We start from the raw sequence: 26,400 nt of genomic DNA, 5'->3' as shown, positions 1-26,400 counted from the left end.
GCTGGTGGCTGGCTCTCGTCTGGAGAAGATACTCCTTCATCTTGCTGGGTACAATTCCAGCAGGAAAATCTCCCGGCAGTCTCTCTGGTCCCATAATCTCTGCAGTGGCCAGTGCTTCCAAAATGTTAAGACTCTGTCCCCACTATCAACTTTCAACACTTATTTTTTTGATTATTTTGAGATACCATCTTTCTTTGTATCCTAAGCTGTCCTCAAACTCAAGATCCTCCCATTTCAGCCTCTCCAGTGCTGGGATTACAGACATGTGTCATCATGCCTAGATCTGTACCGACTTAAGAAAAATCAGGTGGACATACTTGCTCAAGTCTGTAAGCCTAGCTGCTTGGGCTATAAAGATTAGGAGATGGTTGAATCCATTTCAACCAGTTAATGGGAGCAGTGGTACACACCTACTATCTCAGATATAGGGAATCACAATAGCTGGGTGCAGTTGCATATACCTGTCACCCCCAACAACGGGCGTGAGAAGATGAGTTGGAGGTCTGAAGCCCACGCCAGCCTGGGCATAAAGTAAGACCCTATCTCAAAAATAACCAATGTAGGCCTGGCACTGGTGGTTCATGCTGTATAATCCTAGCTACTTAGGAAGCTAAGATCTGAGGATCATGGTTCAGAGCCAGCCCAGGAAAGTCTGTGAGACCCTTATCTCCAATTAATCACCAGAAAACTGAAAGTGGCACTATGGCTCAAAATGGTATAGCACTAGCCTTGAGCAGAAAAGCTTGGGGACAGCACTTAGGCCCTGAATTCAAGCCCCATGACTGATTAAAAAAATAAAATAAGGAAGTGGGAGACATGGCTGAAGTGGTAGAGCGCCTGTCATGCAAGGATGAGGCAATAATTTAACCCTCAGTACTATCAAAAGAATGATGATGATGATGATGAAGATGATGTTGTTCAGTGACAGAACACTTGCTTGGCATGCACAAGGTCCTAGGTTTCAGCCACAAAGCAAAGAAAGAAAGAAAGGAAAAAAACCTAAGACATTTTTTTTTTCTTCGCAGTTGGTAATTCCTTGTTCTAATGACTACAGGTTATCGTCTGTGTGGATGTGGGAAGGCCGTGACAGGGAATGATTTACAGAATGGCCAAAAGAAACTTGACAGAACATATAGCATTCCCCCAATGACTGCATTCCATGTTCAAGGGCAGAATTCCTAAAACTCATTTGCCTGGCTTCTCAGCACGTTCTGATCTCAGTTGGTTTCTTAGTATCAGGATCAAATCAGAACCTTGAAATACAATTCTCACTAGACAGACTGTACTGTTTTTTAAAGAACATATGCATATATTAACCCAAACCCAACACAACAATGAAGGTCATTGTAGACAAAATTGTTCCTCTAGTAAATGGGTCTCTGCTCTGGAGACGCACTGGTCGCTAAATGAAAAATATAACCACACTCATAACACGCACGTTAAAGACAAAGTTGAAGGCTTTTCACATCAAATATTTAAAAATACAACATGATAAAAGCCACTTATAAGACACCATCGACATATTTCACGGAAGGTAGCTGAGCAAATACATTTTGCATTTCCTTTATCTAAAAAATGCTTGATATAATGTTTGTTCCAAAATTTAGATTCATTCAGCCTTGGGAATATTTGCATGGATATAAAAGAGGTACGTTAGAGATATAACCCAAGTCTAAGAATGGCGTTTATTCTGGTTTCATCTGCACATTGGTCATATTATACAACATTTTTAGTAGGCCCCCATATGACTGAGGCCTGGCCCACCACTTAGGCATGGTACCATGTTAGTACCAGTTTCCAGCTTGGGGCAGGTATACGAGAGTGTTAGGTTAAAGATGCTCACCTGTACAGAACAGAGAAGGAGGAGTTTTGCATCTGGTCTTAACCCATTGCTACCCAGGTGCCCAGAGCTGGATGAGATCTCAGATTTCTCAACTCTAAATCAGACATGAAAGGAATACTGAGGTGACAGTAAGGTGTTCCCAGTCAGTATCTAACACGGTGAGGACACAGTGGTTTGGACACTGTGACTAAAACAACTTCTCTCCAGAGACAAGGCTGATCGTTGGGGCTAGCAGCTGTAGCTCAGGCGCTGTGGACACACCCTTGTTGAGAAGTCCCTCAGCTCCCATCCTGCTTGTGTCCCACAGCCCAGGAAGGTCCAGAGAACCCTTCAAGCACTTTCAGATCTTTTCCCCCTAAACACAGAGCTCTGGGGTAATGGGCAAGGTTTTGTCCACGCAGTATGCAACGACATGAGAAATGGAAATGACTGGGGTCAAGATGGAAAGCTCTTATGGATGTGAGAATCCCCACACAAGGTCCCGAGGAGAGCAACCAATCGCTGCCAAGATGGAAAGAAGCCCAAACTTGGAGTCAGAGGACCAGAAACAATGGCTTCTGGAGGTGGTGATGCTTATGATGGAATTTCAGACACCAGGACACCTGCATGATATCCCAGAGTCCTCCTAGAATCTAAAGGTCCTCATCTCAAAACCAATTCCCTGCCAGTTGTCAGAGGCTGGGATTGATTACAGGCATATGCCACCGCTCCTAGCTCAACCCTTCATTTCTTTAACCACAATCATGCTGATCACAACTCTCAAGGAACGATCATTTCTTCTCTGGAGCCTGAAAACTTAGCATTAAAGACAAACTGAGCAAAGCAAATCAGAAAATCGTTTGAGAAAGTGTTGTAGGTCATCTAAGTTCTTCATAGACGGCAGGTGGAAGGGAGCTCCTTGGACTGGGTTTACCAACCTGGATCCATGGAGAGACCATCTGTGTCATGCAGTAGGACTTACCAGATAGCGTTCCTCGTGCCTCATGCTCGGGGTCCGGATCATGTGATTCTGTTCCCCTCTCCAGTCTCCAAAGCGACGGAAAAAGTAGTTAGAGAGGAACCGGCTGACAGGGTCTCTGATGATGTTGATGTAGACGGGCTGGTCTCCTCCAAACCTAACACACGGAGGCACACAGACAGACGGAACGTCATTACAGTGTGGAGCACCTAGAGGAAAAGAAGGCCTACTGGACAAGGTTTCCCTCTAGGTAACAAAGGATTCTGGCAGTACCCTGTCTGCTGCAGTGTCAATGAGCACTTTAATGAACGAACAACCATGTTTCCTGATGGACTCTTATTATTATGACCATGTAGGAAGAGGAAATGGTGACTTTTGACCCAGGCACCCACTGAGAGGCCCATCTAACGGTGTGGTGCTATTGGTCGGCACTAAGTTAGTGGTAGTGGGTTAGTTGTGGTGGTGGTTTTTTTTAACCAGGCTTAGGTTTGTTGAGGGCAGTGCTACACTGCTGGACCTTGTAGGTGACCCTCGGTGAATATGTCAATTGACTGGTCAATTGGGCAGGTCAATTAGTGATACCGCCCTCCTCCACTGTGAGCCACACAGTCCCAGCTAAGGTGCTGTGAATAGATTGGCAACAGCCAGCTATACTGAACACTCACTTCGGCTTTCCCTTCATAGTTCACATGGACATGGCAGTTTCCCTACAGCTCCATGGTGTAGAAACCATAATTGCCCCCATGTATACCTAGGGAAATGGAGGCAGGGGGAGGCTGAATCTGATGCAGTTGTACCAGATCATAAACCCACGTGCGCTGGCTCCCGAGTCAGGACTCTGAGCCAAAGGAGGAAAATTCCAGAACTGAGGAAAGTAATGATGTGAGGGATACTAAGAATGAAAACAAAAGTCATTATGCTGGGCCCCCAGCGATGGAAAGAGGGTGTGAAAGGAACCATGCTAGGTGTTCCATTTTCATCCCTTCCACAAGGGGATTAAATAATGCACCAAAACCAGATGTTTCCAACACAAAGCCAGGACAGCCGTCTGAGCTTGAAGGGCCCCTCCCCTCCCTTTTTAAACTCCTTGAAAGCAGCAAGGGGAGAGGACAGAGGTCATGAGGTGACCCTCTCCCCGGTGTACTCTAGGATCCTCTGCCTATCTGATTTGTGGGTACCCTGACTTTTGTCCTGGGGTCAGAATATGCTCAGAAAAAAAAAAAGATCGATCCAGTGCTTGTTTCTCTACCTGGCAGAGTGTTCACCTCTCAAAATCCAGCCCCAAGTCACAGTCACCTCTTCAACCATCAACCCCAGCATTCTGCCTGTCCTTTGCTCCTCTACGCCCTGAGCCCTTCTTCCTTCCAGATTGTGTTGCTGGGGCCAGGAAGTATGTGATACAGCAGAGTGTGTGTGGCCCACAGTAGGTGCTTGACAAGAGGTAAATGGATGCAGAAATGGAGGCCTGGAAGAGTATGTCCAGTTGTCATGTTTCTGCCAGGGTCAGGGGCTGTGCTGTCAGAGGGAAGTCAATACAACAAGCCACCAATGCTTTTTCGTGCATTAATTTGTATAATGTGGTACCCAGGTTATTGCATTTTTAAAAGAGGATCTTGAGAGCAGATTCTAAAGGAACGGGTTGGACATGGATTTCAAGCACTGGGCCATGTGCATGGCTTTCTGCACCAGGAAGACACATGGCTCATGAGTCGTGGCAGCCTTACCACTGTGAATCTTGTCAGTCCCCAGATGACACTCAGGCTATGAGAGGAATAACCACCGTCTTCCAAGTTGGCAGTATCCATCACCCCCTAACCACCACATGCATCCTACATTCAGCATCCTCTTTTAATTAAATTGTGTTTCATAGCTATGATAAACAGCAACTGAAGTAGTTGCTGGGGGCCTAGGAAAACAAAACGTGCATGCCAAATGTGAGTTCCAGTTCTGTCCTCCAAAGTCACATTGTGTTTTGACAGACCTCAACTTTATTATGGGCGAAGAACCATCACCAGTAACCATCAGTGGAACTTCCTAGTTGAGGGAACCTCCACATGACCCCCACTAGGAAACAGTTCTCAGCTTGTCCATTACCATGACACTATAGACATGAGGGATGATGGGCTTCTTGAGGATATGACTTGTTCCTACTTATATATCAAAACTGAGTGCCAAAAAAGCCAGGTGCCAGTGGCTCACACCTGTAATCCTAGCTACTCAGGAGGCTGAGATCTGAGGATGGAGGTTCAAAGCCAGCCCAGGCAGGAAAGTCTGTGAGACTCTTATCTCTTACCTCCAATTAACCACCAGAAAACCGAAAGTGGGGCTGTGGCTCAACTGGTAGAGCGCTTGCCTTGAGCTGAAGAGCTCGGGGACAGCGCCCAGGCCCAGAGTTCAAGCCCTGTGACTGACAAAAACAAAAACAAAACCCAAAAATCTGAGTGCCAGAGGTCACAGAAAAAATTTCCCAAAAAAGAAGTTTTAGATGACTTATAAACTCAGATCAGATGGTATAAGAGCCTCTCTGGAGAAACTTCTAACCATGAAAGAAGTGCCTATTCCTTTCCCTTTCCAGAAAGTGAATCCTTCTGGAAGTGGCTAATCTTCCCTTTTCATAATGCATTTGGGCTGTCAACCCTTGGTCATTTTGGCATACATAGCTTCCTCATGATCGGGAAAAGCCCAGGTACATGTCAATGGCACTTAAGATGCCAGGATACCACTGTGCTACAACAGAGGACATTGCTGTGCGCATCGCCCACCCCACCCATCTCCACATTTCCATTAATCTACCCCCAGGAAACAATGAGAATCCTTCTCTTCACTCTCCGGGAAGCAGGGATTTCCCTTGTGCAGCTAACTTGCGTTACAAGAAGAAAAGTGTGACGATCTGGAGGCCTAAGGCTTTGATGTTTGTCAGCCAGTGAAGAAGATACTCTGAGGTGTGGGAGGGGCCATCTAAAGAGGAGGATGTGGTAGTCTGGGAACAGGTGAGGGGCTGTCTGAAGGAGAAGGTTGGGGAAGTTCATGAATGGTCTTTTGCTAGAAGCCAGTCACAGTAACTGGAGTTTTGCAAGTATTGGGCACCAGTGGGGCCCAGACACAGAAGTCATCCTCCATCCTCAGATCCTGAGCAGTAAGACAGGACCAGGAGAGCTCACAAGACAGGAGCACAAGAGACAGAACCAAATTCAGGTCTCTGGTGAGTCCCGAGGAAAGGCAGCAGCATTTGAGGGGAGAAATGGAGGCAAATGAGGCAAAAGGAATCAATGGCTGGCCCCTTGCAGGTATGGTACCTGCTCAGGGAGGATGAGGGAGGTACAGCAGGAAGTAAACCACTGTCAAGGAGCAGCAGGAAATAAACAATACAGTATTTATTCAAAGAGAGCTTCTAGATTCTTTTCCTCTCTGATGGGCTACTCCTGCGGTTACAGAGACCCCAGGAAGGGAGCATCCCTGTGGGAAGCATAGTGAGGTAGCCATCGAAAGAGTAAACTAATTAAAAAAAAAAAAGCTCTCCTCTTGAAATCAAACTCTCAGCTCTGTTTAAGAAGGTGAAAGTGTTATACAGGATTGTGAGATGCAGAGAAGCCACATTTTGGGAAGTTGAATCAGATTCTTTATTAGAAAGCCAGCTACTGGGACAGACACATCTTATTCCCCCCCCAAACTTGCAGCCTGCAATGCACTTGATACTGTTAGGAAACTGAGCTACGAGAATAGTAAAGACAGAACTAAAAAGGAATCTCAATAAGCCAGATGAACTCTAATGGAGAGTTGAAGAGGGAAACCATGGTGGGTGACCTGAGGAGAGTCAGGAGACATGAGGCATGGTGTAGTAGAGGCAGAGGTGGAGGAGCCTAAATAGGATCGTGGTCAAGGGGCAGGGTCACAGGGAGCTGGAGAGGTCAAAAAGTCTCGAGAGTTCATGGTATAGGTCTGGCAGATCTGGGAACCGATTGTCCAAGTCCCTGCCCCATCAGCTTCTAGTTCAAGAGCCCATTACCTTTGGGTGGGGGCTGGGAAGTGGATTTCACTTCTAAGAGTTTTCAGAAAGTCTCCATTACCCACCAAGATGCCAAGATGGCACCAGTCAGACCCAGTATTTCTACTTCAAAAGCTGCATTAAGTAAGCACTAATCTCAATTTTTATTGTGGCATCTGCGTCCAAGTTTGAGGCATCTGTCTTGATTCTGAAAGAATTCAAGGGCACAGAATCACAAAGCACCACGTTGCTAATGAGACTCCCAACACAAGGCCACAGTCTGAACCAAATTGAATTATGCAAATGATGAGATCTGATTTGTTTGCTTCAGTAACCCCAGCAGAGGGCAACTTTGTTCACTGTCAGGCATTAGGGCTTCACTTGAAAGGAGAGAAAGTATCAAAACACCTCTCCTTAGACATGGCGCCCCAACTGCTTCCCGCTGAGTGACTTTTCATGTTTTTGTTTTAACAAGTTAGTCTTGGCATTGGGGTTTCTCATCTGAGACGAGAAAACAGAAGTAGAAGCAGGGAAGGGGGAGGGAACAAGAGTAAAAAGGAAGGAGGACAGGAAAAAAGGCGAAGAGGAGTTTGAAGCTGTTTAGCACAGTGACAGCACCACACCTATGGTTCAGTTGGACTATTTTGATAGCATCAGGCTCCACGGTAGGGCTTCTTAAGATTTTCCCAGCAAGAGCCCAGTTAACCTGTAAGAAACATCATCTTAACCCCTCCCCCACCCAGAAAAAAGCAAATAACCCATGATGGGAAGAGGGCAGAAGGTGCCTTGAGGCTGCCGGAGTCTTTCCAGTTGGACATTCTAGCAGAGATACTGTTCATGTTGGACAGTGAATATATATCCTAGACTGGGCACAGCTGGTTCATATCTAGAATCATAACTCCACAGGAGGCTGAGGTCTGAGGATCGTAGTTCAAAGCTAGCCTGGGCAGGAAAGGAAAGTCTATGAGGCTCTTATCTCCAGTTAGTCACCAAAAAAAGAGCTGGAAGTGCAGCTGTGGCTCAAGTGGTTCATCATCACTAGCCTTAAGCCCAAAAGCTCAGGAACAGTACCCAGACCCTGAGTTCAAGCCTCAGGACTTACATACACACACACATACACACACACACACACACACACACACACACACACACACATGCACCACACACACACACACAATTATATCCTAAAGTTCTTTCAACAGCCAGAAAACAACACATAAAACCACAGCACACAAAAATAGAAGACTGAACTCGAATATCCCATCACAGAGCTGTGCCAAGGTCCAAGGTTGCTTAGACACAATTCTCTAGTTGTCCAAGGAAAACATGCAAAATTCTGGCCCCAGGTATGTGAGAGTTCAGAAATTGCATGGAAGACCAGCAAAGTGGACTCTCTGGGAACCTAGACTGAAGTCTGGGGGCAGAGGTGGGAGGGGAGGGGTCTTTGTAGAGCTGGAGACTTCCTCTTCTCAGGCAGCCAGAGAAACACCTGAGGGATTGAATAGGATGACTTCCTACACCTGCATTAATGGAACTACATGTGGCCAAATGGCTCCTGGGAACTCAGGAGAAAAGGAGGAGAAGAGCGGGGAGCCAAGATGATGAGGGAAAGAACCAAGTGAGCTAGTGACAGGCAAGCACTTCGCATCACTTGGAAGGTCTGCATTTCGCACAAGAAGGCCTAATTAATGGAGAAAAAGCGACAGCAGGCTGTCTCCTTTATTGTAACATTATATCCTTCCAAAGTTCAGACCATGTACAGGTTAGACTGATTCTTCCAGTCTGCTCAGCAGTAGATCTTGCTGTTGTGGGAAGGTTGGAAATACCCAGAAAGAATAGTTACAGGGTTACAGTGTCATTCTTTTCATTGTACCCAATATACAGCTGTTAGCAAAGCAAGTCCCTCCCCTGTCATCCCTCCTTCCCTCCTTTCCTCCTTCCCTATGTCCCTCCCTCCCTCCCTCCCTTTCTTCCTTCCTTCCTTCTTTCCTTCCTTCCTTCCTTCCTTCCTTCCTTCCTTCCTTCCTTCCTTCCTTCCTTCCTTCCTTCCTTCCTTCTTTTCCCCTCTCCTTTCCTTTCTGCTTAAATCTAGGCCTGGCAAGCGCTCTACCTCCACACCTTCCAGCTCTTTTTGCTTTAGTTATTTTTCAGACAGGGTCTCCAATTTTGCCCAGGATCAACCTCAGACCAAGATCATCCAACCTCAGCCTCCCACATAGCTGGGATTACAGACATGCGTTATACCCTTGGCCCAAGGGCAGGTTTCCTAAGAGCAGCCTAATCATCTCTGTGCCTTAGAATTCAAAGCATAGAACTCAAAGCATGTTCAAGCCCTCTTCCGGAGCCCCAACCTAGTTGTCTCCGCCCCCCCCCCCCCCCTGCCAATTTTGTTTGAGGACTTCCTTTGTATGGTCACAGATTTCCATGGAGGTCTAAGAAAGGTTGCTTTTCTTTTTCTTTTTTTAAAGTAAGGGTATGCCCTTGAAAAAAGGAAAGGCTGGTTTTTGACTTCCCAGGTTCTAGGAGGGTTAACAGTGGTCTGCAGGTGGATTCAAGTTCAGCTCATCATGCATTGATTTTTATGACAGTCTTATTAGAGCCAGGCCCCAGCCCTGGGCTATGGGGTGGGAGGAAGTGAGAGGGAGAGGGTTCTCACAGAGACCACATTGGGCCAGCCCAGCTTGGTCCTGAAGCAGGACAGTGAGGCCCTCTGCTCCTGCTGGGTCTATTCCTGAAGCTGTGGAATACGTTCCTGCAGCTCCTCTGGGCCAGGTTTTGCTCTCTGTTCCTTCATGGGTCTAGAGCTGACCCAATCTGGCACCCAGTGGACGCCTTCCATGGGAAGGAGTTATTATGCCTGCCAGGTCTCGGGGAAGCCTCGTGAACTTGTGCCTCGTGGGCCTCCCACTCGGCTGTAGGATGGACTCACGGACTCTGAAGGCAAAGGGAGCTTGCCAGTCCACTGCCGAACCCCAAGTTCTAGTGTGACCCCGAGCGCCAGCTCTGCGCTGCTCTCTGCATATGGGCTGTCCTCTATGAGGTGGATGTATCCAAGCTCTCAATGTTCAAGCCATCGAGACTACTTTCTCGTGTGCATATTGGATGGCAGAGGCCATGATGAAAGATGGCCGCTGGGCTGTGTGATAGTGAGTTTGGCTTCTCATTAGACGTTTACATTGTCCTCAGGTAACGATTCAAATTGGCGACACTGCAGTTGGTGTGGGAAGCAGGAGGAGTTTTTGACTGGACTTGGACGGTCTGAGGGGCAGAGCAGAGGAAGCGCGCCCGAATTGCAGGGAGCAGGGAGGTGGGGCTGTCCTCCTGACACGTCCTACAACACAGGGCCTAGAAGACCTCCCAGGCCCGCAGTGTGTCACTCTGTGCAATGACACACCGGCCTTGGCTTCTGGAGGAAAGAGGCAGGGTTCAGGGTATACACACACACTGGCCAACCCAGTCATGAATCATTTTATACAAATGGCTGAAACCAGTCCCAGCTGTGCAGGGCCTGCCGTGGGGTCACTGGGGATAATCGGCAGGTGTCCTGTTCACCCTCCGATGGGTGTGGGGGAGCACATTAAAGGGAGCATGGAAAACTTCAGGCCTAGCAGACTCCCTTGTAAAGATGAGGAGCCTCTCCTCGTCTCTGTTTAATAATGTGCTTTCCTGAATCTCTTTCTCTTTGCTTTTAATTGGCCCAGGGCCTATGGGCCAGCAGGAAGCTCCTTTGAAAGCTAAAACCACCCCCCAGCATCCTGATCTTGGCAGGACAGCCCTCTGAGCCTCTGGCTCCTTACAGCAAGCCTCCTGGGGTGACCAGCCCAAAGGGGCAATCGAGCCAGCATCAACTTACAAGTAGAACCTACTAGGTCAGGGCAGAGTGCCCTGCCCTCTGGGTGTGTGAGACACTGTTGTTCCCAGGTTGAAACGAGGGAAATGCTGTCAGACTGAGGGCCAGGAAGGCCCCAAGCTGCTCAACAGATCTGCTGTGGTCTATGGGCTGCCAGGGCCAGTGGGCAGAGCAAGGCTTTAAGCGCTACCTGTGCAGGCGTGGGTCACAGTGACTGTAACCAAGGCTATTAACAGGCTGCTGAAACTTGAAGTTTGCATGGTAATCAACAGAGGGTCGAGACAGCTGAGTCTACAGAGTTATGTTAGTATCAGAAGGCTGCAGAAGCTGAAGAAAACACAGAATTCTGAAATGCCTGCCCAGTGTCAAATGTTCAAGGCTCCCAACAATCAAATGGAGTATTAAGAAGCTAGACAGAAGCTGTGGGTATGACTCAATGGTAGAACACTTGCCTAGCAGGCACAAAGCTCAGAGTTCAATCCCCAGCACTGAGGAAAAAGGGAATGGGAGGGGAAGAGAAGGGAAAGGAGGACGGAGGGAAAGAAGAGGAGGGGAGGAGAGGGAGAAAGGTTGGTATAGTATTCCCAGGTTGAAATTGTGCCAAACTGTGCAATACAATATTTATATTAAAAGACTAATATCTTGCCTTCTTGTTTGTTTCCATACAAAATCCTGACTTGTGTTAGTTAAAGAACTGTCAGGTCAAACTTATTTTCTCATTAAAAATAATTCTACATTTTCAGCTGGGCACCGGTGGCTCACGCCTGTAATCCTAGCTACACAGGAGGCTGAAATCTGAGGATTGTGGTTCAAAGCCAGCCCAGGCAGGAAAGTCCGTGAAACTCTTATCTCCAATAAATCACCAGAAAACCAGACATGGCGCTGTAGCTCAAGTGGTAGAGTGCTAGCCTTGAGCTGAAGAGCTGAGGGACAGTGCTCAGGCCCAGAGTTCAAGCCCCATGACCACCACCACCACCACCAACAAAATAATAATAATTCCACATTTTTATACTATTTGAGATAGCAGTCTAAGAAGAAATGATATTGCTATCCAAATATTTCAAATTTTGATTCCTCTGCAGCAAAGATAACTAGATTAAAAATGTCTTTTTCAAGGGCAATTGCACTTCCTTGCAAATAACGGTAGATTTGTAGAGTAATTATTCATTAGAAATGAAGTAAGCATTAAACCGGAAAGCGGCTTACCTTGAGAAGTTGAGGAAATGAACGTGCCGAGTGAATAAATAGGGCTGTTCGGCAGTGCTTATATTTTTAATCAGTTCCATCTATTAAGAAAAGTACAAAATTAGCATATACAGGGTCTAATTTACCAAGCCATATTAAGCTAAAGGTTATCTACTGAACTCCTTCCATACCTCTTTATTTCTTGTAGATCAGAACTTCAAGAATTGGGTTTTAGGTAACATTTATGAACCTTTATATAAGGTTCCTTAGTGAATAAAATAGAACTTTCCAAAGTTATAGTCCTGCAATCTAGTTGAATTAATCAAGACCATGAAAACGACATGATAGATTAAATAATTTCATCCAAGGCAATGAGCGTGTGCTGATACTGGAAATGTAAGTAAAAGAATGACGTTAATCTCATTTAAAGTCAAACCAGAAAAAGGGTTAATCATTATTTTCTGTTTTTTCTAAAGACATTATTAGGATTTTCAGAAACATTTGCAATTAGTGCTGCAGACTTGAAAAGTGGGAATAAAATGAGACACTGCCTCATTATTTTCCTCTTTGATTATGAAAATTTATAAGGAAAATATTTCATGGGAAACACACAAAGCCCTAGCCAGACATCTTGGGTTTCTGGTGGGTGGTCATCTGAATTATTTATGTACAGTTATCAGTAAGGCAAGAAGTAGTTTATGTTCATATAAACCAACTTTTATGGTCTTCTGGAACATGTCATGATACAGAAAATGTTTAATAAAATCTGTTAGACATTCCAAACATTCTTAGGACTCCCTCACTTCCGGAATTCTATTTCCCCTAGAATTTCTTATTGACTCCATCAAAATGGACATGGGAAGCTGGTAAAAAAGCACATCGAAGATTGTAAGCTTGGATGAGCATCAGGCATGCTGTTTTCATTTTACAAACTAGTTCAAGTTAAAAGCTGGACACAAAAGTTGTCATTTGGCACAGCAGCAAATGGAAACTATAATCAAGCACTCTAGATCTCCTTGTTTGTCCTCAACATGACAGGACTCCTGGGCCCCCTTTTGGTTACCAGGGCTGACACATGCATACATGATCAACAAATATTTGCTCAGTGAGTTAACCCCAATTAGTACATGTGTGTTAGATGGTGACCCTACCTCTAAACCCTCTAATTACTTATTCCTGTTCACAATGATTGAAGAAGTGAAACTGAATTTTGAAAGTAAATGACTTTGAGCTCCGGAGTCTAGACTTTCTGTTAATTAAGGGCAGGATTGAGTGAATAATGGTTTGCCCTTCTTCAGATTGAAGCTCAAAGGAAATTTATTGAAGCCTGCCTGGTTAGTTTCTGCTACCCTCTGTCTGCGCAGCTCATTTCTGGTAGCAAAACTTCCCCACTTGGACCCATTGTTAATTCTGAGTGTTGAGGGGTTGACCAATAGCATTGTTGATTGAAAAGCATAACCATAGGCGATTTATCTTCTAGGATGCCTGCTTAGAAAACGAATGCTTGTCTATGCATGTGTTTGGCATAAAGATTATCCATGCATTTATCTTCAGATTATTTGCATTCAAATATTTTCTCTGCACACATTAAAATCATAAAGAAAGCCCCTACAATTGCACAAGAATACTGGAAAAACAGGTCAGAAAAAAAATACTTTCACACATTCAACATAATATTACGTTCTCTAAATGCGTGTCAATGTGTTAAATTTAATAAAATAACAGTAACAGTTAGTCTTTTGAGAAGTGTCATAACAGTCATAAAGCTGCCTATTTCTCAAGGAAAAATGGATTAGCGGTGACAAGGGAGAACTCTTTCTAGATGTATCTTTAAACATAGAAGAAAGGTGCTAATGCTCATGTTTATGCATGAGTACAGAGAGAACAGACAACATTTCCCTCACCCCCTTGCATCTCAAAGATTTCAATTTGTAATGCACCACAGCACAGGTTTAATGCCTCATGTTGAAGGCATTCAAAGAAATGTATAGGTTCTAACCAGTCTATCACTCACATAATTTGTTCAGTGAATGAATTCAGCCCTTTCTGATCCTGGTACAGTCTTTATTCTGGTGTCAGGTGGAGCTCACAGCATTCTCATTACGATACCTAAGGCAACACAATGCTAGGCTGATGGCATGGTTCAGGTGGTAGAGCACCAGACCTGAGCAAGGAAGCCAAGGAAAGCATGAAGCTATCTATGTTCAAGCCCTGGTATCAGCATCAAAAAGAAAAGAAAATCACAATGCCAAGCAAACTCACCTCCTGAGGGCATCAGAGAGGCTCTCTACACCTGCTCTCTACACCTGCGGTCACTTAATCCTTCTAAACATTAAAGGATTAATTAACCCCTTAGGTTAAATAGCTACATAGAGTGCTTGACTGTTTTACTGACACACAAAGGTAGAGCTAGATTTCAAATCCAAATCTGTTAAATCCAAAAACTCTGGTGCAATGGCTCTCAAATACAAATTTCATCTGGTTTGTATCCCTGAGTTGCTGATTGGATCTATCTGCCTTTTCACATAGAAGCACAACAACTCTGGAGAAGGAAGAGGGTTCTTGGGATAGGAACAAAGATTCTATCTTTTATGGGATGTGTTGAAAAAGTCAAAGAAGAAAAGCACTGAGAAATCTAAGTATGACAGGAATAGAAGAGTAGGTCAGTAATAGAGTGCTTGCCTAGCACGAATCTGGGCCCGTCCAAAGCATTATGCACATACATAAAGAAATAAAAGTATTAAATACCAAAGACTACTTTCAACAAGTTCTGGTGATGGAAAATGGAGTGCATTCTAGCAAGCTGATGTGAAGTTTAAATGTTTTTAAAAAGGTTAAGCGTGTCACAGGATGTATCTATAGGAATAAGTTAGATCACAGTGTATACACTGTTGAAATGGAATGGAGGTTACAAAAAGAAAGAAAGAAAAGGGCAAGAGCCAAACAGGCTCTCTCCAGAGGAGAAACTCACTTGCAGGAAGCAGGTTCTAACTGTCTGCTTTCTAACTGTCTAGGGTGGGAGAGTAGCAAACTTTTCACCTGAAAACACAGAGAAAACTTTGCTCCTGATTTCTTTAGGAAATGCTTGTCAGCAGCAAGGTATCCAAACCCACTCAGCTGTGAATTCTTGTGTCACTCATGAGCAACTAGATACCCTATACTTTGGCAAAGCATCTGAAAAGAAAGAAAGAATGTGTGCTTATTAACACACCAAAGAAAGCAGAACTCAGAGGAGAACTGTGGTACCTTTAACTTCAAAGGCTGAAGGATGGCTGGAGGCTTGGGTTACCTGTGCTCTTCCTGGGGGGTAGGGAAGGCCTTCTAGCAGAGGGGAGGAGGAATTCTCCCTACCTTTTTAGCCCAGGATGGTGCACAAAGCAGAATGCATGCATGCCTGCAATGCAAAGGAAATCCACCAGGGGGAGCCATGGTATGACCATGGCAAAGCAAGAGTCTGAACTGTAGAGAAAATCAAACTGACAGATAAAATTGGAAGAAGAGAAGCCTGGTTGCTTCTACCTCCATCCTACCCACCCTCCCCGCTTTTCCCTCTAAATTTCCATGAAGAGGATTCTGTCTTTGTGGACAGAAATCCAAGAAGTCCCTGTTTTCAGAACAGGACGAGCTCTTGATTGCTATGGCTCAGAGATAGACTAGGCTCATTCCTTGGGTCGATCTCCAGGTCTGATTGAAGAACCTCCTGCCTTTCCCCCTATGAAGCCAGAAAGGTCTGAGGATCATTTTAAGAGGCCATTGTAAGCCAGGGTAAGGACATGGGATAATGTGTGGACTCTGGACGGCAGGAAAACATCCCCTGGAACTTGAGGGGAAAGCCAGGTGTGATGGTGCATGACATAATCCAAGCTACTGCAGACAGAGCAAGACCAGAGGACTGAGAGCTCAAGGCCAGACTGGACTACAATGCAAGACTCCAAAACAAAGCAGAAAAAAACAACAAACAAGCACAACAACTTCAGGGAGACATGGCCTCTTTGATAGTTGAGAGACTCCTGGTGAGAATCAATCTCATGCATGAGAAACTTTGCTTGCATAGTGGATGATGCAGTATAGTAAAGGTAAAAGTTTCTCAATATGGTAATAGCCTTGTTGCAAAAATCCTTTGCTAGAGCTGTGTACATGTCTTTTCTAAGGAGTCCCTCTCCCCCCAGAGGCACAATATTTGGGAGCTGGCTTGACAGGTCTGTCTTGTATTTGCAGAAAGAACAGGAAATCTCTCTCTCTCTCTCTCTCTCTATGTATATATACATATACATATATATATATATATATATGACTTTCCAGGAGATTTCCATGCTCATAATTTTATAGAACCGTTTTCTAATGGTTCCCCACTGTCTACTTAGCTTAGCATGCAAAGGTCTCCAGGGCTGGACCCCCATCTCTTTGAAGTCTTCTATGCATTTCTCTTGATTTACATAGTTTCAATCAGTTTCCTATGCATTCTTATATGTCCCTATAAAATAAGAGGAAGATAGCACTTTTCTAAAAGTATAGCTTTAAGGATTAGAAATCTACTGCACAGCGTTATGTCTAATGCTTCCTAACTAGCATTCGCAACAGATCCTCACTAAATATGAATGAATGAGCAATGGAGAGGTGGCATTCAAAAATTAGCAGAGTGTCGGTACAGGGCACATGCCTGTAATCCCAGCATTCAGGAGGTTGAGAAACAAACATGAGTTTAAGGATAACCTATATTATATTGGAATAAGACCCAACCTAACAACAACAACAACCACAGAAAGAACAGTTAACTTTCTTTTCTTTTTTCTTTTTTTTCCCTCCCAGTATTGAGTTTGAAGTCAGAGCTTCCTTGCACATACCAGCTAAGCCACAACCAGCCCTTTTGGTTTTAGTTTGTTGTCCAGATGAGGTCTAGTACTTTTGCCTGGCTGGTCTCAGACCTTGGCCTCCTATCTCTACTGCCTTTGTAGCCGGAGTGACAGCTGTGTGCCACTATTCCTGGATTGTATTTCAAATAGGGCTGTGCTAACACAGAGGCAATCCTCAAACCATGGTTCTCCTATATTCATCTCAAAGTAGTTTAGTTCACAGGTGTGTACCACAACACCCAACCCTAAGAGAACCTTCTTGATTGAGCAGCCCAGAGGATTGTGTCTTTGGGAAGCTTTGGAGGAATCTCTGTAGCCTTTGGGCTTTTCCCGCGACTGAACAGGATTTATTGAGGTAAGACTCTATTTTTCAGTTTTGTTTCTTTATAGCCATAGTTCAGATTTGGAACTTGGAGCAGGCGAGAGCACTGGGAGGAGGAGTTTCACACCTTGCACAGAGCACCGTGCTGTACTGTTCGTGAGCTGGAGGCGGACACGCTCCAGAGTCCTCGGGCGCAGTGTGGCTGCCTCTCCCACCTTCGTGAACATTTTGCAAGGTTTAGACCATTTGAAGATCTGCCGAGTGCCTTTAGCATGGATGGGAGTTATATAGTCGAACAGGTGCCTTTTCTGGCATGACTGTGGAAGGAAGGAAGCTGGTCCAGAATGCCACAAATGGAATTGCAAATGCTGTGGAGTTCAGAGGAGACTTCCAAATACTCATGCAGAGTTCTCTGACTAAGGCCCGGTGAACTAGGTGAACTAGCTAGGTGAACTCCGTGGAGGAGGAGTTGGCCCAAGTGCAACCGCCCAAGGTATTTCTATTTCTCCAAGAGCAGATGTAACAGGATTTTTATAGCCAACTCAACATTTGGTGTCTCCATGTTTCCTTTCCCTTTCACAATCCCTTCAGTGTCTTATTCCATTAAATAGACTTTTAACATTTAATTGTGTGTACGCACATGTGTGGGTGTGTGCACACATGCACATGCATGCCTGTTACAGGAAGAAATGTACAAGTGAATCTGACTGCGGCCTTTGTGTATGATTGGAATGGTATAGAGTTTATTTGTGAGTAGTTTCAAAGGTGAAGAGAGTTCGGTTGCACCTGAGGCAGAAACGCTATGTATTTATTTATGTTTATAAACAATGTTTCCCTGGGAACTCATTTTCCCAGTTCTACAGTTGAAGAGGAAGAGGGGGAGACCAACCACAAAAGTCTGAATACTTGCCTAGTCATTCATTCTTTCATAAAATTAGCAAGAAGAGGAGCTATTCATACCAGGAAATATTTCCTGAATAGATTACGTTAAAATAACATTTCTTTCTCTGCTTGCTTTATTCCCTTTGAAACCTTAGTGAAAGGAATGTGTAGGATCAAGGACACGTTTTCTCAACATTACTGAGCAACGTCAGACTTGGTTGCTTGTCTGGCTGTTTCCTGGCTGCTTTCTTCAAAAGCCAGGTTCAGGTCGACTGGCTCCAAAGAGGCCACTGTCACTGTCATTAGGTTGTTTTTTGTGTGTTTTTTTTTTTAATAGCAAAATTGTGTATTTGTTTCTGCTACTTGCTCTCTACCTTCACCTTAGGTTGTGAAAACTTGCTTTTTAATTTAATAGGGATCTGTAATAACGATTCCTGACCACAGGAATCAGAAATGTCTCAGCTACATATACACAGATTATGCTAGAATTAGTATAAATATATCACAGAATCTCAGGGCCGGAAAGGACCTAAAAAGATAGTCTAGTCCATTCCCTGGCTTCCAGACAAGCCAACCATTCCAAACAGATGAGAGCTAACCTATATTTTAGAGCAGAAAGATGACTTTGTCTTTAACCCTTTCTTGGACCTAGCAATCTGTATACATTGTTAGGAAATTACCAACCTTTCAAAATGATTCCATTACAGTTAAACTTGTATTCTGTTTTCTCATATTTAACATAGGGAATAAGGTAGGCTTATCTGTGTAAAATCCTACAGCATAACTGGTTTTGCTGGTGCTATGGCGTGAACTCCAAGCGTCCTGCTTGCTCAGCTTGCTTGGTCATAATGGCACTCTGCCACCTGAATCACACCTACTATCTGATTTTTGCTGATTAAGTAGAGATGGCATCTCATAGACTTTACCGTGTGGGCTGGCTTCAAACTTTGCTCTTTCAGGCTTCAGCCTCATGAGCCATTGGTGCCTAGAATAAATATATCGTATTTTGTGTTCTTGGCACTTGTATATTCCTGAATATCCCATGTCTAAGCCTTTAGTGACCTTTGTCTTCTATCCTCTGGGTTATCTGTATCCTCTCCAGCAGTGGCAATTAAAATCTAGCAAGTGTGTTTTATAAGTCACCTGAGAACTGAGCATGGTTTCCACATACCGAAATATTTAAACAGTGGATATACTCTAAGACTTAGAACCAAAGGAAAAGTGAATTTAATCATCATAATAAAGTTACAAGAATATAGGCTATTTATTCTTTCAGGTAGTTAAAGTACCTAATCATATTTACTCATTAATTAAGAATTGATCCCTATTAAATAGTTATGCATCTAAAATATGATACTTGTAAATTCCATAAAATATAATTTTTTTATTGGAATCTATTTTGAGGGGAGACACCTCAAAATATCTTTGGCTCGTTGGCAATGCCTATTTATTTGTTGTATTGGCAATGACTGTTTAAAATTGATACTTAAGCTCTATTTTTTGGTGCCAGTCCTGAGTTTGAATTCAGGGCCTAGTAGTTGTTCCTGAGCTTTTGTGTTTAATGCTAGAGCTCTACTACTTGAGCCATAGCTCTACTTCCAGTTTTTCTTTTCTTTTCTTTCTTTTTTTTGGGGGGGGGTGGTGCTTAATTGGAGGTAAGAGTCTATTTTCCTGCTCAGGCTGGCTTTGAACCATGATTCCCTGAGCTCAGCCTCCTGAGTAACTAAGATTTTAGGCATGAGCTATCAGTGCCCTGCTTACACCCTCTCTTAAGAGAGCTTTCAAAGGAATGGCCATTTTGATCTTTGTTTTGTGCATGACCTAAACATACCAGTGTTAGGGAAAATACAGTTGGCTTACCACCACTTTGACCCCAGATAAAAAGATAAAAAAATAGGATAAATAAGTCATAAGTGAGATCTAAAGTGAGATCTACAAAATAGAATAAGATAGAAATTCCATACGTGTGAACCCAAACAGACAGCAAAACATGTGGCATTTATTCCACATACCATGCTCTGTATATTGGCCGGGTGGGGGTGTGTGCGTGTGTGTGCGTGTGTGTGCGTGTGTGTGTGTGTGTGTGTGTGTGTGTGTGTGTGTGTATGTGTGCATCTTAAGTTTCTTTTTCTTTTTATTTTGCCAGTCTTAGGGCTTGAACTCAGCACCTGGGCACTGTCTGAGTTTCTTTTGCTCAAGGCTAGCACTCTACTACTTGAGCCACAGCATTACTTCTGGCTTTTTCTGCTTATGTGATGCTGAGGAATCGACAGGGCTTCATGCATGCAAGGCAAGCACTCTACCACTAGGCCACATTCCCAGCCCCCATCCCATGCTTCTAAGAGGACAAAAACAACTTCTGGAGACCAGGTTGACAAACTTGTCCCTCAAAAATGATCGTTGAGGAAGTGGTGCTGTAGCTCGAGTGGTAGAGCACACGCCTTGAGCTGAATTGCTGAGGGACAACGCTCAGGCCCAGAGTTCAAGCTCCACGACTGACAAAAAAAAAAAAATGATCGTTGAGTGTACCATGCCCAACTTTTCTCCTTTAGCCAGCATCTCCACCGAGTCCATTGGTGTTACCCTATAGAGAGATTTACAAACCATGCTTCACAGGATCCTAGCAGAGCACAGCTCTACTCCCCTTATCTAGCATGACCCTGTGTAGGTCAGCTCTACTTGGGCGAGGCTGATCCTCACAGTTGGGGAATTCTTCTGCCACTTCTGAAGACCCCAAAGCCTGTTCTGAAGTCCAGATTCCCCATCAATCAAGCAGACTGCTGGCCATAATGCAAAGAGAAAATGCCGGGAAGAAATGCTAGAAGAAAATTTTATCATTTGGGCTATGAGGATGTCAGATTATTTATACTTTGGTGCTATTTACTGCTCTGAGATTGTGTTACTTATTGTAGCTAAATAGACAGTGACTAATGTATACCGTCTATCAACTCTAACAAGAAGTCTCCATTTAGGTAGACTTCTCAGATTTTAGAGTTCCTGCACAAACCCTAATTTCCCTTCTTCCAGCTGGCAAAAATACAGCAAGAATGTGAAACTCGGGTATTTGCTCAGAGGATTTTGAAGAATGTCCTGTAAGGTACCCAATAATTACATGAGTGAATGGAAATAAAAGACAACAGAACAATGGGAAAAGTCAACTTACTTGTTCGTTTTTAGTGAGCCTGGTTTTGTTGTGGATGTCAGATGTGACCAGATTGAATCCATGCTTCTCTGACAGGATTCTCAGAAGCAAGACCACAGTGCGACTGCCACACTTGCCTACCCTGTTGTACACCACCTGGCTGGGGAAAGGGAGGACCTGTGAGAAGAGAAGACAGCAAGCATGAGACCTCTGGGATGCTTCCCTCAACCTCAGAGCAAGGAATGCTGGGTGAACATAAGTGAGCTGTCATGCGAGCGGGAACAGCGAAGTCACATGTGCAGTGTGCATCTTCACAGGCTACGGTGAGAACCTGCTTATTCACACCGTGCTGGTGTGATGCACACCTGGTCTGGCCACAGCGCCTGCGGTTTAAAGGCTGACTGTTAGCGCCACATTCTAGATAAATGTGTGCTTTCATGGAAATCCTTTCTTTCATACTTTATCAATATAGAGCAATCAACGCCGAAATACAGCCTGGTACAGGTGGCTCAACCCAATAATCCTAGCTACTCAGAAAGCTGAGATCCAAAGGATCAAGGTTTGAAGCCAGCCTAGAAAGAAAAAAATCCATAAAATTCTTATCTCTAATTAGCCAGCAAAATGCCAGCGTGGGGGAGTGGCTCAAGTGAAAATACCAGCCATGATACAAAAATAAATAAATAAACCAAAAACCCGGCCCAGTGCTGGTGGCTCACGCCTGTAATCTTAGCTACTCAGGATGCTGAGATCTACAGATCACGGTTCAAAGCCAGCCTGGGCAGGAGAGTCCGTGAGACTCTTATCTCCAATTAACCACCGGAAAATTGGAAGTGGTGCTGTGACTCAAGTGGTAGAGCATTTGCCTTGAGCTGAAGAGTTCTGGGACAGCGCTCAGGCTTAGAGCTCAAGCCCCATGACCAACAAAAACAAAAAGCAAAACAGAAAACAAAAATCCTGAGTGAGAACCTGAGTTCAAGGCTTGGTAGCAACATACAAACACATACACAATGCTGAGATATAATTCACGAAACATGAAATTCATCTTTGTAAAGTGTACCATTCAGGAGGGGGGAGAGGGTTAGTATATTCAATAGGCTACGTAAGTGTCACTATCAATAAATTCCAGAACATTCCCATCCACACAAAAAGAACCTGTTAGTAATAATTTTCCTTCCTCTAACTATGCAAGGCCCCTGGAAACCATGTATCTATTTCCTGCCTCATGGTGTTGTTGCTGCATCATTCTCTAACATCATAGAGATGAAACCATCACGCATTGGCCTTATCCTGCCTGGCTTTCCAGTAGGTTGTTTTCTAGGTTCCTTATATTGGGATATGACTCAATGCTTCATTCTTTCAGCTGGTTGAGTAACATTACATTGTATGAACATACCGGGTTTTGTTTATGCAGCCTTGGGATGATGGACACGGCAATGACTTCTGCTTCGTGAACCACTGTGACTAATGCCGCTATGCGCACTTGTGTACATGTGTTTGCACAGACATATGTTTTCGATTCTCTTGTGTATATACCTAGGGAACTGCTGGGTCTATGGTAACCCAATGTTTAATTTTTTTTTTTTGAGGAGCTGCCAAACTTTTCAATACAGCTGCATCATTTTATATTCTCATCAGGAGGATGTGAGAGTTCCAATTTCTCTGCATCCTTGCCAACACTTGTTTCTGCCTTTGTGTGTGTGCGTGTGTGTGTGTGTGTGTGTGTGTGTGTGTGTGTGTGTGTGTGTGTGAATCTTTATTCCAGCCAGTGCGGTGGGATGTCATTGTGGTTTTCATGTGGATTGCCCCCAATAACTAATAATGTTAAACATCTCTTCATGTGGTTTTCGGTCATTGCATAGTTGTGTTTTTTTTTTCTTGGAAGAAATGAGTATATAAAATTGAGTTGCCTTCTTGTTGCTATGTTTTAAAATACACATGCACATAGGAGATGGTAGTCTGATTTCATGCTTTTGCATGTGGAAATCTAATCATTCCAGTACCAATTATTTGTCGGAAGCATTATTCTTTCCTCAGTTAATTGCTTGGCACCCTTTTCCACCATCCACTCACCGTACTCACAAGTGCTTATTTCTTGATTCTTAATTCTACTCCATTGATCTATATGTTTATCCTTAGGCCAGTACCACACAATTTTTTTTTACTAGGATAACCTTGGGTAAGAGGGATGAGCCCTTCCAACTTTGTTCTTGATTGTTCAAGATAGTTTTGAGCAATCTGAGTCTCTTGTGGTCCAACAATATTTTCAGATCAACTTGTCACCACCCCTGTCCCCAAATGGCAACTGAAGTTTTGAAAAAGAATTGTATTTGATATGTAGATCAATGTAGGGAGTACTGCCATTTTAATAATAGGAAGTATTCCAATCCATGAACATAAGGTTGCTTTCTGCTTATATAGTGTATATGCCTTTGCATACTTTATATTCCTTTTTAATATTATAAATGAAATTGCTTCTTTACATTTGGGTTGGCTGTCCACTAATAGGAATACAATTGATTTTTGTATATTGGTCTTATATTCTACTATCTTGTTAAACTCATCTGTGAGCTCTAACATCTTTCCTATGTGTGTGTGTGTAGCGGGGGAAGGAGGGTGATTCTTTTGGATTTTCCATGTGCATGATCATCATGGCATCTGTAAATAGAGATAGTTCTATTTTTATCTTTCCCATATGTATTCCTTTATTTATTTTTCTTTCCCAGTTGCCCCAGGACCATGGTTTTGATAGAGTACAGGAGCCATTATAAAAAGTATCTACGATTATTTATTTTTTATTTATTATTTATGTTCTTAATAAAGATATTATTTCCATCTTGAATGCTTAGAACAATGCTTGATGAATGAAAATCAAGGGATTTTTCTCATTCAGCAAATCCTCGTAACAAAAGATTATAAGGGGTAAATAAAAAACGCATACATAAACGTACACAACACTTTGCTGTGGTATGCCATTGAACTTGTGCCTTCGTAACTCCAGTATAACTCACTTTGCTGAGATACGCAGTGTAGCATTTCCTAAGTTTGGAAACGGTCATTGGAGTAAAACAAAATGCCTAGATCGCTTGCTTAGGAACTAGTCACTGCCATTTTGGTACAATTCTACTTGATGCTTTTTCTTAAAAAACAACAACTATTTGTCTTAGCATATATGAGCTGTACAAAAGGATGGGGTTTCATTGTGACATTTCTGTCCATCTACATGCTGTACTTCGATTGTATTCTAGTGCTCTTCCTTCTCCTCCATGTTTTTTTTTCGCCTATAATCAATACCTCCTTTCTTCAGCCATCTGTTTCTCCTACTGTGGATCTTCACAGGGCCTTGAGGACGCCTGTACACAAAAAGCCTCAATAGATCCTGATCAGGCTTGATTGCTCTGAGGACTTCAATGGACCAATGAACACTAACAATGATTCTGTTAAACCTTGAAACCAAGAGAATCTTCAAACACTGCTGATGGTTCTAAGCAAACACTGGCAGAAGTCATCAGGGTAAAAGAACGCCACTGTAATAGGGTACTTTCACTCATCAGGTTATCAGTGAGTCTGGTTTTTTGGCAACTAGCACAACTCAGTATTCAGAAAAATCAATCATGTTCAGAGCTATGAACAAGACTCAGGGAGGGTTAAGCCTGCTTCATGCTTAGCAGTGTGCGGCCAGGCTTGGTACTGGTAATCCTAGCTACTTGGGCAGTAGAGATCTGAAGGATTGCAATTCAGGGTCAGCCCAGGCCAAAAGTTAAGTGAGACCTTCATCTCAACAAATGCATTAAGAAGGGTGGATCAGTCCTCTAATCCTAGGTATGCTAGGGGCATAGTTAGGGGGATTGTGATGAGAAACCACCCCAGCAAAAAATGAGAAATTCTATTTGACAACTAGAGCAAAAAGGGTTAGAGCCACGGCTTAAATGATAGAGAACTTGCTCAGCAAGGAAAGGCCCTGAGTTTGAATCCCAGTACTAAAATAATTCACTGATATCTTTTGTTGAAATGCACTATTTGGAAAGATGGTAAAAATAAAAAGGGGAGGGGGTGAATTGTTATGTAGGGCTTGACCCATCCTAAGTCCTGTGCTGTGTATACCTTTTTAGTGTGCATGTGTTCTTGTCCTGGGGCTTGGGCTGGGCCAGGCTCTGTCCTTGAGCTTTGGTACCCCAAACTAGTGTTCTACCACTTGAACCTCAGCTCCACTTCTGGCTTTTTGGTGGTTAACTGGAGGTAAGAGTCGCACTGACTTTCCTTTCTGGACTGGCTTTGAACTGCAATTCTCAGCTCTCAGCCCCCTGAGTAGCTAGTATTACAGGCCTAAGTCACTGGCACCCAGCTGTCAAGTGGCTGTGTTTACATTCTTAATCAGAATATTAATATAGAATCAAATAATATCATTGTCTTCTAGTCTTGCTGTGCATTTCTGCAGAATATTATCAAATGACGTAAGCGTCGCTAGCAGTGTCTGTGACCCCTAGAGTGCCACCCTCTTCACCATAGACCATGGACTCATAGAATAACAGGATCTAAGCTCTAGAAGCAACTCAGGTTAATCCATCCATTGCAACCCATGGTACTTAGCACGCCACCCTCCTCAGTGCACTGTTTGATTTGGTTAGAACCTGCCTCCTAGTATGCTATTTCAACTCCTCAAAATACCCTTGATGTAGAAAGTATAATTACATTTAGATGAAGAAAAAGCTGAGGCCCAGGGAGATCACTTGACCTTTATTGTGTATGTGCCAGTACTGAGCCTTGAACTTTAAGCCTGTGCTGTCCTTTAACTTTTACACTGAAGACTGGCACTCTACCAATTGCGCCACAGCTCCACTTGTAGCATTTTAGTGGATACTTGGAGACCAGAGTCTCCTGGACTTTCCTGCCTGGGCTGGCTTGAAACTGTGATCCTCAGATCTCAGCCTGGTGAGTAGCTAGGATTACAGGCATGAACTACTAAGGCCTGACCATTTGACACTTTTAAGGTCACCCAAGTAAAACATAGTACTTGACAACTGAAGTCCAACTTTCTGCTCTCCTGACCCCTGAGACAATGCTCTCTTCAACATACAATAAAATCCTAAAATGAAAAGGGTTTTTAGTGGCCTTCTGGGACAGAGGTACTATTTGCTTTCTTGTGGCTTGCATTATAGCCAATCTTATGAACTGTGCTGCTTTTCCACAGTCAGTGATTACAACCAGAATGGGTCAGCCATTATCCAAGTCCCCTGATGATGACAGTGGAACTGACAGGAGCTGACTGGCCTCTCCCTCCATCCTGAGGACTCATCCTAGCAAGCTAGTGAAAGCTCAGCGTGTCACTCCACCAATGAGAGGCAGAGGTGGTGTGATGCAGCCTCTGATCAGAGCATCGGCT

The 26,400-nt window shown here is 43.8% G+C and overlaps 1 protein-coding gene across 1 annotated transcript in view; it reads right to left on the bottom strand.

Annotated features, from left to right (window-relative positions):
- Ust (uronyl 2-sulfotransferase) overlaps positions 1 to 26,400 on the bottom strand; it is a 256,159-nt gene that overhangs the window by 80,146 nt on the left and 149,613 nt on the right. Inside the window, exons 3-5 of the mRNA XM_042677320.1 lie at positions 21,042 to 21,197; positions 11,843 to 11,922; positions 2,805 to 2,958 (exon numbers count right to left, since the gene is read on the bottom strand). Coding sequence (XP_042533254.1) covers positions 2,805 to 2,958; positions 11,843 to 11,922; positions 21,042 to 21,197 — 390 coding nt within the window. The remainder of the gene's footprint in view (positions 1 to 2,804; positions 2,959 to 11,842; positions 11,923 to 21,041; positions 21,198 to 26,400) is intronic.

This window comes from Dipodomys spectabilis, unplaced genomic scaffold (assembly GCF_019054845.1).
Source record: "Dipodomys spectabilis isolate Male_0828 unplaced genomic scaffold, ASM1905484v1 ptg000001l, whole genome shotgun sequence".
In the NCBI taxonomy this organism is placed as follows: domain Eukaryota; kingdom Metazoa; phylum Chordata; class Mammalia; order Rodentia; family Heteromyidae; genus Dipodomys; species Dipodomys spectabilis.
Note: the sequence above shows the minus strand (reverse complement) of the source record. Positions and strands in the feature narration are given on the sequence as shown.